The sequence below is a fragment of the Carica papaya genome, chromosome 9, assembly GCF_054855325.1.
Source record: "Carica papaya isolate Zhongbai chromosome 9, ASM5485532v1, whole genome shotgun sequence".
NCBI classification, from domain to species: Eukaryota; Viridiplantae; Streptophyta; class Magnoliopsida; order Brassicales; family Caricaceae; genus Carica; species Carica papaya.
This window is the reverse complement of record NC_142317.1, coordinates 7,591,370-7,605,632: the sequence shown is the minus strand read 5'-3', so window position 1 is coordinate 7,605,632 and position 14,263 is coordinate 7,591,370. Positions and strand designations below refer to the sequence as shown.

At 34.2% G+C, this 14,263-nt stretch overlaps 1 protein-coding gene across 7 annotated transcripts in view; it reads right to left on the bottom strand.

The window, feature by feature from the left end:
* Positions 1 to 12,259, bottom strand: part of LOC110811150 (pre-mRNA-splicing factor ATP-dependent RNA helicase DEAH1-like) — a 30,658-nt gene extending 18,399 nt beyond the window's left edge. For 5 of the 7 annotated variants that reach the window (XR_015816511.1, XR_015816512.1, XM_088211803.1 and 2 more), the window contains exons 1-19: positions 11,988 to 12,259; positions 11,165 to 11,340; positions 10,908 to 11,038; positions 10,231 to 10,443; positions 10,046 to 10,117; positions 9,541 to 9,627; positions 8,921 to 8,954; positions 8,772 to 8,826; positions 6,261 to 6,320; positions 6,044 to 6,115; positions 5,796 to 5,859; positions 4,046 to 4,125; positions 3,819 to 3,886; positions 3,674 to 3,731; positions 3,277 to 3,334; positions 3,117 to 3,185; positions 1,861 to 1,929; positions 1,066 to 1,155; positions 392 to 478 (exon numbers count right to left, since the gene is read on the bottom strand). Coding sequence is in view for 5 of the 7 variants with exons in the window: in XM_088211803.1 (XP_088067929.1) it covers positions 392 to 478; positions 1,066 to 1,155; positions 1,861 to 1,929; positions 3,117 to 3,185; positions 3,277 to 3,334; positions 3,674 to 3,731; positions 3,819 to 3,886; positions 4,046 to 4,125; positions 5,796 to 5,859; positions 6,044 to 6,115; positions 6,261 to 6,320; positions 8,772 to 8,826; positions 8,921 to 8,954; positions 9,541 to 9,627; positions 10,046 to 10,117; positions 10,231 to 10,443; positions 10,908 to 11,038; positions 11,165 to 11,264 (1,467 nt within the window). In the remaining 2 variants the exon portion in view is untranslated. Of the gene's footprint in view, positions 1 to 391; positions 479 to 1,065; positions 1,156 to 1,860; positions 1,930 to 3,116; positions 3,186 to 3,276; positions 3,335 to 3,673; positions 3,732 to 3,818; positions 3,887 to 4,045; positions 4,126 to 5,795; positions 5,860 to 6,043; positions 6,116 to 6,260; positions 6,321 to 8,771; positions 8,827 to 8,920; positions 8,955 to 9,540; positions 9,628 to 10,045; positions 10,118 to 10,184; positions 10,444 to 10,907; positions 11,039 to 11,164; positions 11,341 to 11,987 lie in introns of those variants that run through there. The other 2 variants (XM_088211804.1, XM_088211807.1) reach the window with 2 other exon arrangements.
* Between the last annotated feature and the right edge of the window lie 2,004 nt (positions 12,260 to 14,263).

The following is a 14,263-nucleotide window of genomic DNA, read 5'->3' as shown; positions in this document are numbered from 1 at the left end:
TGGCAAACAAGATGATAGTTTATATTCATAAAAATAAGTGGATAAATTATTATTGGTAGAAAAGCTAGCTACAGTACCTAATTGTCTAAATCAAAATCACCTTTCATAACAAATTCTAAGAATTTTCTTTTTTTTTTTTTTTGCTATACGATTTATTCTAACACAAGACAAACCATGAATGATCAAACAATAAAAATCTTCCTTTTTCTTTGAGTGAAAAGTAAGAATATCTAATAACTTTTTAATCTTTCTTTAGCTAATTAACATAAAAGTACAATACCTCTGAGCATGTGTATGTGTAGACACATATGTAAGTGCAAATGGGTAAAAAGAAGTGACAGACAGAGAAAGAACAAATGACATCATAAAAAACAAGTTTTAACACCATGACCTCATGCCCAAGTTTGACACCCATTTCTTGAGAAACTCGGGCAGCGACACTCATGGCAGCAACTCTTCGTGGCTGTGTACATCCAACCTGTGAGGACAAAAACAACAAATCACATAACTCACTACCACTATTTTCTGTTTCCTTCATTTGTTCCTACACTATTTATTGCTTATCTAGCACATGTTAATTCATGTTTACATCAAGGCTGATAACAAACATAAAACTCCACTTGCTTGCCGGTAATCTAGTTTTCTTATTAAATTAGCTTAGGAGAAACAGGATCAAGTCAGCCTGTCCGACTGATCTTCAATTGTTAGAATCATGGATTCATTTAGGTTATTTAAACAGGGGGCCCACTACCCTTTAGATTGTTTAACCAATAATCTCAATTGATCAACGGCCTTTGTGGTAAGATGGTGTTTTCTCTTTCTCTTACGGGATTTCTATAGGGGGAACCTTTTTAACCACACTACAAAGAGACTCATGCCATTTTGTATTGATTCACCTTTTTGCTTATATTCTTCTAAGTACTTTTTTTCGTTTCGTTGAAGGATAGCTCATCTTCTCTTATCTTTTAGTTTATTCCCTCTTTCTAATAACATTTCTTCTTCTATAAAAAGAAAAGCTTGTAGATATCTCTCCTTTCTATTTTTAGATAAAAACATGGCTTATACCTTTCCACGCTTTGTGTAACCAGCTTCATGAAGATATTGGGGTATCTGTGTGGTCTTCCCAGAACCAGTTTCTCCTACAATAACAAGAACCTGTTGAAGAATGAATCAGGATCACAGAAAAACAGCCCCTACCTTGAACAAATAAATGATAACAGCATTGAAATTAGCTATGCTACATCAACTTAAGTGCAGCCATATTGCCCACAAGCATAACCTCTTGAAAGTTAGATGCAAAAATACTTAGCAAAGCTGACAAAAAAGTGTAAACTTCAAACTGAAGTACAGAATGAAGAAGAGAGAAAAATTTAGATTGAGGTCAGGTTGCACTATGACGCTCACATAGAAACCATATAAAATATTTGGAAGCAAAAGAAATTAATATCATAATACATCTTATGAGTTAGTTATTTATCCATCCCTTATTTATCCTTTCTTCTTACTTCCTTATCCTTTGGGGTCGCAAGGTTCTTTTTTTCGAAAAGAAAGGCATAATGGAGAGAAAACAGCATGACCAACCCAAACAGTTATCCTACACAACTCTTCCCGCAAAATCTCCAATAGCATGTATGACAAGAGGTAATAACTTTCCCTTTATATTCATTTTATCCTAGTTCAATCAAACTGACATACAAAATGGATGTCCAATTCCTAGCCACGTCTGGAAATCTTACCATGCTTTGCAGTGTCAAGATGTGCAATATGAAAATACTGTAGGCAACAGAATACAAATTCATGCATATGTAAGCATGGAGGAATGCCCCTCAATGGTGAAAATAAGCAGAAAATTACAAAGACCTGATGATCTTCAACAGCTTGAAGAAGCTCATCTCGGTATGGGTAGATTGGTAACGTTTTTCTCTCCTCCTGAACAAGTAACATGAAAAAGAGAAGAATTTTGTCACATACAACATTGTGAGTTATTATGCACATAAAAATCAATGGACAACTAAGAATATAAAAGTTTTCCTTAACTCTCTATCACTTTATAACCCTGAGCAGTCTTTTTATATGAATCTAAGCTATAAATTATGAGACTATTTCTATCTACTAGTTTGATTTATGTTTAAAAATGTCAATAGAAGGCAGTACTACCAATTATAAGAACCTAAAGCATAAATACTGCAGCTTGTTTTTCAGAGGAAAATGAGAAACTGTCTATAAAAGGATGCTAAGGGAACCCACAGTAAATAAGTCCCGAAACATAACTCTCTTGAATACTAAGTTCAATTATATGGAAGAACTGGAAACTAACAGTAGAATGGCTAATCATCATATAAGACTCAATTATATGGAAGAACTGAAAATTAATGGTAGAGTGGTGAAGGGTAATGATGCTTTAAAGGAAGGGGTCATCCCTTTTCAAAGAATTGTACAGTGAAGAAGCTTCCTAGAGGCAAAACCTTGATGGCTAGAGTTTAGCAAGCTAAGGGAGCAGGATTCATGCTCTTAGAACAAGAGTTATCAGAGGAGGAGATCTTGGAAGGCCATATGAGATGTAAGAGTGACAAGGCTTGAGTCAAGATAGTTTCAATATGGACTTTTTTGCTTTGTTTGTCTCATGATGACTGCATTGTAAATCTTTTGTAAATGGGTTGCACCCCATTTTAGTGCTTATAGTAATACACTTCACACTTTTTATTTAAAAAAAAAAAAGAGAGAGTTTCAATATGGGATTTCTTTAGAAATTATGGGTTGTTTTAAAAGATGATTTAATTGCACTATTCAAAGAATTTTATGATTTGGGATCTTTCATGAAAAGCTTAAATTCCATGTTCCTAGTGTTTATTCCCAAGATTGAGGGGGATACAAATATCAAGGATTTTAAACCGATCACTCTGATGGGGAGTGTAAAGCCAACTTATATACACAGTTAATAGTCCCAAACACAGCCAGGCGTAATCTAAGGGTAGGATTTCCTTTCAAAAGCTTCTATTTATTCTCCACCTTAATATCTATGATGAGCAGTTTTCTTTCCATTACCAAAAAAATTATGAGAAAAATATAAAATGTACAACACCACAATAAACAGAATTAAAATGTGAAGGATGGACCTTAAGTTTTTCCAATGCTGATTTCACCCTGGAACCGTCAGGTGATTCGGTGGGCAAGACATCTTCAAACTGCAAAAGAATTAAGAGAATGAAATGAGAGCTTTTCAGTACAGTACTACATAAGCATCCATCCAAAGTCAAATAGATCGCATGGGCATACATTGTCGCCATCCATCACTGATGCCTTGATAAACTCTATCTGGTCCTCAAACACAAACCTAAAGAAAAAATCATAAGATGCTCATTATATCTATGCTTACACATGAGTAAATATATGACACAAGTTAATCAAAATTCTTTCGTCAACACAGGAGGCACCTCTCTGAATGCCTTGTGAATAAATTTTGTTCACTTCTCAAAAAATATAAGTATTTTATCAATATGAGAGGGAAAAAAAAGGAAAAATTAAGAAATTGAATATATATGGATGAAAAAAAGAAACAAGATAACAATAGACAATGGAAAAGAAGTAAAAGTATGATACTAGACGAACTTAATAACAATCATCCAATTCTTTTCTTTTTCGAGCACATACAATTTTTGAAATTTAAACTTACTGATAGTCATCGGAGGTTGGCCTTTTGTTTTTCGACCCAAATTTTAATGTTGCCTTTCCTGCAAGTTGATGAGTCAAAATCACCGTGTACTAGAAACCAAAAGAGCTACATTGAGTGATTAGAAGTTTTAACAAGAAATTTTTACCAATTTGATGCTCCTCCCAAGCCTCTTGTTCTGCAAATGGGTTCATTTTATCTGATACACTTGTGTCCCTAAAAGAAATAAATAAATAAATAAAAGGGACATTTATCTTCTAGGACATGGAAACAATAAGCAACATGTCCATTAGATTCTTCGAAGAAGATATCCTTTCTATTGGTTAACATTTTGTCATGTAGCATCCACTTAAGTGCACCTTCTACTCAACAAACCTGTAACGCTCCAAGGCCACAGCAAACCTCTTCTCCTGATTAACACCCCCTTCCTGATCATAAGCTTCTGGCATTCTGTACTGCAATACACAATTGATGAAGAGAGTGTGTTACACAATTAATTGTAAATATTAGACATACAAAAAGTAAAGAAATAGTGATTTTCTTTTTTTTGACATAAGTAAAGAAATAAGTGATCTTTCTGTAATAAGTAACAAAAATTTAAAAAACAAATCAGAGGAAATGAATGATGGGATTGGAAGGCTCTGCATTTTCAGTCCTTAGCCATTTTTCTTTTAAGAACTTACAAGTTTTGATCAGCTGCATTATTAAATAATCCAAACTCAAAAGTCAACTTGAAGCTGACAACATAATGAAGGAAGCTTCGACAACTCCATGTTTTCAAATAAAGGGAAAGGTCGCAAGTGAGGAAAAATGTAACAATCCTTTCACATGTTAGGGGAAAAAAGCAATATTGTTGAAAAGGAACGAAAAAAATAGGAAATGAACTATAGTGATAGCAGGTCATCCGAACAGTATCTAAGGTAATGCAGCAGCAACATAACCTTGTTTCACAGAAAAATAAAAGTTTATCGCAACTGTATGTGAAAAACAAAAGAAATTGTTTCTATGCATTCAAGCGGATAGTTATTAAGGATTATTCTAATCCATACAAAAGGAAGAAAGTCATAAGACAGGCAGAATTTCACACACACACACATACTGACCAAGACTCAATTTTGTTAAATTATTATCTCCCCTACCTGAATTTCTTTTTCCGAAAAAAATAATCCTACATATCAGCAATCAACCAAAAAAAAATACTACATGAATATATATATGTTTTCAGGAAGCAGGAAAACGAGATCATTGTTTATGACATATTCTTGATCCATAAGTGCTTAAGCCATCACCATAAAGAGAAACACCCTTTTTTTTGTAAGGCACTGTTACACGAATAAAATTTATTTTTAAATAGAAAAGCATAGAATGTTGCACGAATAAAATATTTCTTAATTGTGTTAACACTCCAAGAATCAACAAACAACTTCCGTGAAGAGTGATTCAGGAGTATGGGTTAACATTTCAATCCTGAAATCCATCTTGAACAACTCAGCATTAAATTAATATGATAATAGCCATTGAAGAAAATACCATTGTAATTTACATCGCTGATCAATCAAAAGCAAAAAATTGTAGGAATGTCATCTCATTGTAATTGCTAATAACCAAACAACTCCGAGAACATGCAGTATTTAATCACAAAGCTGCTAGTGATACCAATCAACTTTGTTTCTTTTTCTTTTGGATGTTAGCTTATCCGTTTTTAGTTTGTATATTATTTTCTCTCTTCTAATGATATTTCTTATTTTTATCAAAGAAAATCACAAAGCTAAGATATCTAGCATAAACCTTTCCAAAACGATTACAGAAACTACTACCAGTGTATACTAATCTTATAATTGGATAAAGGAAGCTAAGAGAAAGGAAATTGAGAATGGTAAAGGAAATTAGAAAAAGAAATAACACAATAGTGAAAGAATTAGATATTTAAATCATTTGAAACGTGCCACTTTACCCTCATCCAAAAAGAAAACAACATGAATTTTGATAGTGTTGTTTCTAAATTTTAGTAACTATGTTGCTGTCTTCAACTTGGTGAGTACCAATTCAGTTCTAGGCATTCTCTATTAGCAAGAAAAATAAAAAATGAAGTGATCAACATATGGACCACTCTTGCACTGATTACCTCATTTGCATTCTCAGCCTCTTCTGACCTCTTCTTCACAAGCTCATATATTTCTTTCTTATATCTGCCAAATAACATGCATAAGATATTTCAGCATACAATTTAGGCATCAGTTGTCGAGTTTTGACTGTTATACATGCATTTAGGACAAATCATGACGAACCCACAGCTTAGTAACTTCTAATCTAAATATATTGTGAAGAAAAAATTAAGTAAAAGGATCCCATGGCAATAAAATAAGTCTTTACCTAAATTCACGATATTCTGCTTCAGTAAGCTTTACACCTTCAAAAAGATATTGTTCATCTTCTATCTCATCCCTGATATAAGAAAATTATGAAGGGAAGAAGTTCAAAGTGAGCATAATACATGCAGCGAACATTTGCCATCTTACTAGAAGGAAATCCCTAATTTTGGACAAATTCATCCAACAGTAGCAGTATAACAAAAAAGAAACCCACGTACTTGATTTCCTCCAGTTTCTTTTGCTCCCTCTTCTTCAAATATTCTTGTCGTGAAACTTTCCTTAATCAAATACAAGAAAAGAAAAAATGTTTCTTAATCGTTACATAGAATGAACATTCTGTGAAGCAACAAATATAGCGTACTACAGATCATCTTTTTAACTAACATACTTTCTTTTCTTTGGATAGAAGGAGAAGTATATTAAGATGTGAATAGAATAGTTATACGCATGGAGAACAAGACATTCTCCAAAAAATGGAAATGAAGCAAAATGGAAAAAGAAAAAAAAAAAAAAAAACAACAACAACAACAAATACAATAGCCTCAACATTAAAAGAGCTGAAAAAAGACACTACTGATAAAAAAAATTCTATATAGTATAGAAAGCACAATGTCAGGATATTTCCCGTTACCCTTAGCTGTAGGGAGCTCAAGAATGCCATGCACTCCCATGTACTATCATACTTTCTTAAACACAATATGTATTAGTCTGCACTACCATTGACACTAATCAAACAGTAAATCAAAGATTTAGCAATTTTCTTCTCAACTTCCCTCTTACAGGATTCTCTTCTTTTTTGTTAAAATAAAAAATATAATATATTAGAAGCATTTAGGGGATGCAATCCATATACAAAAACATGTCAGTCAAAATATCAATCAAGTCCCTAAAGTCCTCTTAAGAATAAAGATGGCCCTTAATCAAAAAACCTAGTCTGGGACCAAGCACCCTTGATACTATCAAAAGATAATTTTGTACCCTTGAAAGCTCTCTTATTTCTTTCTTTCCATATAACTCAAAAAGTAGACAAAGGGACAAAACTAAGTTGTTTGTTATAATGCTTATCACCGTAGATACTTCTCCAAGTCCATAACTCCTCTTTGACTGACCTAGCCCCAACCCAACTTACCCCCAGTAAAATATCAGCCAAACACCACAATTTATAAGATACAAGATACCATAGCAGATGAATGACTGTCTCTGTGCCCCTTTGCACATATAGCACCCATTTACAATGACTTTTCCTCTCCTAATGAGGTTGTCTAGGGTTAAATTGCAGCTCCTAACCGCCTTTCAAGCAAAAAAAGCCACTCTTGCAGATACCATAATCTTCCAAATTAAATTCTACGGGAAATCTTCATCTTGCCTACCATTCCCCATCAAGAAGGCATAATAAGAGTTCACTGATAAGGCACCTCCTGCACTAATCTTCCATATAGGCTCATCCAAGGTTTCTGAAGGGCCTGCATGAGCAAATAATAATTGCATCAAATTCATGTACTCGTTTGTCTCCCAATTATTGAGGTTCCTCGTCAAGTTCACCACCTAAACTCCACTACCTGAGGGGTTGGAGAAGGAACTTGCCACCTTGACCTCCTCGTTAAGGGCCAACACAAAGATAGTGGGAAAGCATTGATCCAAGAATGCTGCTCAAGCCATTCATTCAACCTGAATCTCACTTTCTGACCTGACCCAATCTTTCAAGCGTTACAATTCCGGAACTCCTCTCTTCCTAAGCCAATCCTCTTCCAAAGGCCAAGACCGGATCACTACCTTGAAATTCTTGAGTACCAAACCACACTGTTAATGCAAAACTTGGCTTTAATCACTCTCCACCACAAAATTATATATCTCTCTCTCATGAATCTCCTTAGTCATTTCCCAGCAAAGCTTTGTTGAATTCAACAAGGGATTTGATATCTAAAACCCCCTGTTAAAAGGCTCCTGGACCCCCTGCCACCCCACTAGGTGATAGCTCCTTTTATCCTCCGAGTTTTCCCATAAAAATCTACATTGGATAGCATCCGATTGCTTCGCCACACTCACTGAAATTATTAGCAAAAACAGGTAATAAATAGGAACATCGACCATGTACGTTCAGTGAGCATCAGTCTATCTCCTTACAGGATTCTATGTTGTATCTTTTTTTCAGAAAAAATGATTATTTTCTATATTCAATAACTACTTGTTTATCAAGAAAACATTACTACTATTTATGCTCTCTTCCTTCAGTTTCATCCTAAATTTCACAGAATTTAAACAACTTACAGAATATATTCTAAACCAAGGAGGGAACTCTAATACATAATAAATAAAAAGTGGAATTTTTATCACAAACAGTACAAAAGCAACGGAGGCATTCATTAATATTGGTGTAACATTATTACGAATTATATGAACAGGTCAATATGAGCGGAAAAACAATAAAGGAAAATTAGCTAAAATCATATGAAGTCACAGAAAGCAATCATGTCCGCATTTCTCAGCTTTCATTTGTCCCATCCCAGCAGCTAATTCAGAAGTATTTCATTTTTTTCAACTATTGGCACACTATACTCAAGGCCACCAGAAAAGCCACCTCGTCCAGCAAATGGAAGGAAAAAAATGGTAGATACATTTCTTGTGCATTTTGTGAGGAATAATATATTCTCACATTAAATGTCAAAACCCCACACTTCTTTATACATCTAGATATTGTTATTGAAATCACAATTTAAGCAAGCACAAACCTTAACGATTCAAGATCATCATGCTCCAAAGCCTTTGCTCTCCGAATAGCCTCTTCTGTTTTACAATATATATAGGTGAGAAGATATCTCATGTGTCCAATAACATATTATTCCTTGCAAGTAGATGCATAAAGTTTAAACTTCTATACCTTCCTCCTTCTGTGAAAGTTTGGGCTCAGTTAACTGTTTGTCAAAAATTCAGGAGAATGAAGATTTCAGTGAAACATGAATCAAACGAGAAGAAAACACCTACATATGGAAGAAATATCCATTTCAAATGTGTAATGTTGACCCATGTACCAGGAAAACATGCTGCAAAAACGGTCTCTTCATGTTAAGCATTCAATGCATATACATGTATGTAGATACTACAATACTGAAATTGAAAGTAAACTATGAAACAGATATAGAGAATGTTATAATAGAATATTTGATCTAGACCATCCCAATGACAGGCTTCTGCTAGGCTATATTCATAATCATTTTCAGTTGCACACTTTTCTTTTTTTTTTTTTGCGAAAAAAGAAAATGTTTGTTGAAACATCATACTAATGGCAACATCCACATGATTCTAATATTCAAAGGTCGCTTGCTTTAAACCCAGAAGTTCATGTCATTAAGCTAAGTAGATGCTCCTTTATGCACATATTTATATGCACATGTGTGAAAGATTATGCAAGGATATTCAACACAGGACAGAATGCAGAGTCCAAGAAGACCAAATATTTCAGCACTACAAAATTGAAGAAATAACAGTTTAGATGCATACTTTTCGTGTCCGAGCAGCATCACGTTCTCTTATATGCTGCTCTAATTCCTCCCTCTCTCTTTGATCACGCAATCTTTCTTCCTCTGACTGCTTGAAGGTTGGTAAAAGGCAATGCCAACAGAATTAGGAAATGCAAAAAAATAAATGTAGATGGAAACTATGTACTGAGATTCACCCAGTAGAACATCAGCTGAAAGAAAATCAATCGAGATGAAAAAAGCTTATCAACTTTCACAAGGCAATATGATAATAACATCATTGGAACTCAAATAACAAAATACAGAGTACCAAGGAAACAGACCACAAGGTTTCTACTATGAGATAGTAACACAACAAACTAGAATCACACCCATCCCTGATCTACGAGAAAACACTCAAAATTTACACAGGTTAATAATCCATAGAGCCTGATTTGCATGGTTACTTGCTTTAGTAAACAGAATTTGGTTGATTCATGTCGTTGGCTGGACATATCAGAATAAAAGCTTCAAAACTACTAACGCACCTCAGAACTATCATCCTCATCATGGGTAGTTCGTCTCTTCACTCGTCTATCTTCTTTTTCTTGTGTGATCAGCTGCAGTATTGTATTCAGTCAAAGGAAAGCAAGATGTCATTAGAAGAAAAATCAATCAGCAGCTTACCAAAGAAAAAAAATGAATTCCACTAATGAGGATGTAAACACCATGCCTCATCATCTTCATCCTCTTGACTCTCAATCTTCCTCCTAAACCGTTTCTTTTGGGTATCTGTTTTCCCATGATCTGAAGAAGCAACAGTCGAAGATCTGTTATCAATGCTGGCACTATAATTGTCATCATCGCCATCATCAGCATCAAGAAGTGTATAAGTCTTCTGCTTCCTTGCCAACGTTGCAGCTTCAATTTCTCGTTGTAGGTAAAGCTGAGATTAACACCAAAAAATCAAGGGCAGGGAGAAGTATATGTATTAGCTCAGAAGGACACCAGGGGTTGTAATTGACAAAGAAAAATACTACATCGAAAAAGGTGAAAAGAAAATACCATGTCTCTTTTATTGTCCAAAAAGGTGACAAATAACATAAGAAAAAAAATTAAATAGAAGTGTCATTTATCTTTCTCTAAGTTATGTGTATCTTAGACAAAACAGAAGAAAAACTAAGCTTATCTCCTAAATCATTTTATACCAAACATAAGAGTGAAGGAACCTGAATTTTTCATTGAGGAAAGAAGTGGATACAAAATATCTCGTTCTATCTCATTCCATCCTATCAATAATCTTATGTACCAAAGGCACCAAAAAGTGTAAAAGTGTAAAAGTGGGAGTCCACAAAATCAGCACCAGCTTGCCAACCAAGTAAGTTGTGCATTCACAATCTAAGAACTCACATTAACACCAGCAGTTCTATGGGGAACTCTAGAAAATATCTCTTCAGCAAATGCTCGAGTATCACTTGATGAAGACAAACCGAGATTCTCTAGCTCACCCAAAATATCAGCAGGTGATGTTGCTCGCTTCGCTGCAATAATGGAATCATTCCTTGTATCAGACATTATGTGCTTCCGTTTCATAAACAAGTGCATATGCACGCACAAGTGAAGTAAAAGATATGAACATGAAATAAACAAGGGTAATAGGAATTCACCTAGTCCTATAACATATTGAACAACTGTGGCCTGCGAATATCCCAGCAATGAGATTAATTTGTCAGATACCCAAGTCTGCAGATTACTGTTGCTTCCCATTTTTCTTAAAAAATGGATCTAAGTGGTGTAGACAAGTCAACCGACAGCTTCTACTCTAATGCCTTCAGCGACCTTGCTGCTCAGAAAAAGAACATAATTGAATTATATTGCAAAAGCAGAAGCTAATATCTAATTATGATCATTTGATAACTAATGTCCTTCCTCCTCTTCGCATTGGTTAGCTATTAAACTAGTTGTTCACAACTATAAAAAAAAAATCAAAATAAATAACCAGTACCATGTAAACTAATTCAATTCAGTGCCAATAAAAGCAGCGAAAATGAAGCAGGGTGGGATGGAGCTAAATTTAGATAACTGAGAAATTGAGGTCCCTGCAGATGCAGAGCTAAACACTACAATAATTCATCGTAACGATGTTTCTATATGGAAACTGAAAATATATCAGATAAACAAAGGGGAGGTAAAACCTAAATGAGGATATTTTGATTAAGCGAGCTGGAATTGCTGGTCTTAGACCGGAATAGACTTGTCTTGTCAATCAATAGACCAAGAATATAACATGAAGATCACACTTGAAGAAGACTAGTAGTAGACCAATAAAGATAAAGGGAAGAGCGCTTGGTTGCATTGTGAATTAGAGAACGGAGAGCAGAGTGATTAGAATAAAAAATTAATTCAATTAGGCAGTATTATAAAATTTTCTTAGAAAAACATTTGAACATTCGACATCTTTCTCAACCAAATAATTTAACTTTTTCATACTTGGTAGAGTAGGGTTACCCAATGGGAAAACACATAAGCTTCTTCTTCAACTCAGACTGTTAATTCTTGTAAGTTGCCTGCTTAGCAGCATGTCGTAGAGGATAGCTGAGGCGAGATTCGAGAAAGAGGAGGGAAGCAAAATAGAAGAGCAGAAGGAGAGAATAAGAGAAGAAAGAAAGAAAATGGTGATGGCGCGGAGAGACCAATAGACAACAAGGAAAGTTTTTAAGAGCGAAAGAACGGTGGAGGCGAGGAGCTGATGAAAGGGCAAGATCCTGATATCGATAATTTAACTTTTTGACTGCTTATTTATATATTTATTAGATTATCTACCGCATATCATTTTAATATAATTTTTAATAAATTAATATTTAATCAAAATTACTTTGATAAAAGACTCTAATAAATATTTAATTGAAATTTTACCTAAATTAAAACAAAATTATCGTAGTATAATATTAATGATCCGATTGACTTCAAATACGGTAATAAAATATTAAATATAATTGTCTAATTAAATAAAAAATGTTATTATTAAATCTAAATGATTGATTTTGATTATTAATAAATATTTAATATATTTTATAATGAGCTTCTACAAAATTTTGATTTATTTATTATGTAAGACAAATTTAAAATTGTTGATATAATAAAGTAATAATCTGCCTATTGGCAAGTTTTCTCTTTAGGCCTACCTATTGGCACGTTGCTTTATCTGAACTCAGTGGCTACCATTTGGTCAACAATGGTCGAGGTGATAACACTAGTCGCGTTCACCATAACGAACACTAGGGACAAGGGCTAGGATATTACGAATATCCTCCCAGACAATCAAGAGTCTTATGATTTTTGCCTAGTTAGGCATTTTTTCATTGAGGCAATTATAAAGTTCAAACTCATGCAGAATACATTGTCGAACGTCTGACAGCCCATAGGAAGAGTTAAACATCAAAGATCCAGGCTCTAATCGCTATCTGTTCCAGTTCTTCTACGAAATAGACATTCAACAAGTCATTAATGGAGGTCCGTGGACTTTCAACCATCATCTCCTCGTGGTGCATTAAATGCAATATGGGAAGGACTTGCTCAAAGTGTCTCTATATCACTACCATTTTTGGATCAAAGTCCATGATCTCTCAGCTAGCTATATATTGGAATCCATGGCAAAATAGTTTAGAGGCTTCTTAGGATAATTTATAGACTATGACACGAAACAGACAAATACAAATAACATAGAATACATGAGCATTCGAGTTGTTATAGACGTATACAATCCTTTATTCCGAATGAAGAAACTAATCCCACGGAATGGTATGGCGATCTATGTCATTTTCAAATATGAAAGGCTCTCAACCTACCATTACATATGTGGTCGACTTGGGTATTTTGAGAGCTACTACAAACTTCACATCCACCCAGGCATGGGGTCTCTCAAATCGGAATGGGATGACTCCCTCAAAGCAAATTCACACCATAAGTCTATATTGGTAAATAGGTTACTCCGAGACGACACAAGGGGTAGGTTATTACGTACGGAGGATCACTGGTTACGAAGGTGATATGGTTGGGAAGTAGGAATCACCCAGAACTGTTATTACCTCAAATTTTGTAAAATCACGTCAAACATATGATGTAAAGGGTCGGAATCTTAAAAGAAGTGAATTTATAATTTAAATGCGGAAGCGAATTATAATTTTAGGGTTAACATTCCTTATATAATAAATTGAATTGCCTAATATATGGGAATGTCCCTTCTATGTGGTTCATAAAAGATAAATGGTAATTAAAAAAAACGAATAAATAAATATCTCAGAGCAACATTTACTAGCACTTGAAGGGAGTCCAGAATGTGAACTACTCACAATCCTCTTGCTGATTGGGATTTGGATCTTGGTTTTCTTGATCTGAAATGACTAATAAAATGGTGAGTTACATTAAGCCAATAAGAATATCATACTAATCACTAATACGGAAAATTGAATGTTAGTAAAAATAAAAAAATAATTAATAGAGCCATTACTTTAAATAAATATATTTAACTTCAAAATTTTTTATTTGATACTTACCATTACAGTTTTTTTAAAAATCAACCTATGAATATAATTAACTAAATGACATTTCAATTTCATGTATAAGATCAACAATCCTTCCTTTTTAACCTACTTACTAGGACCTCTTGAGGTCCATAGGGATATCTCTCTACTTAAAGATTTGTCAAGTGACTTGGCCGTCCCAATACCATATTCGGTACGAGAGAGAACTATATATCCTAGAAT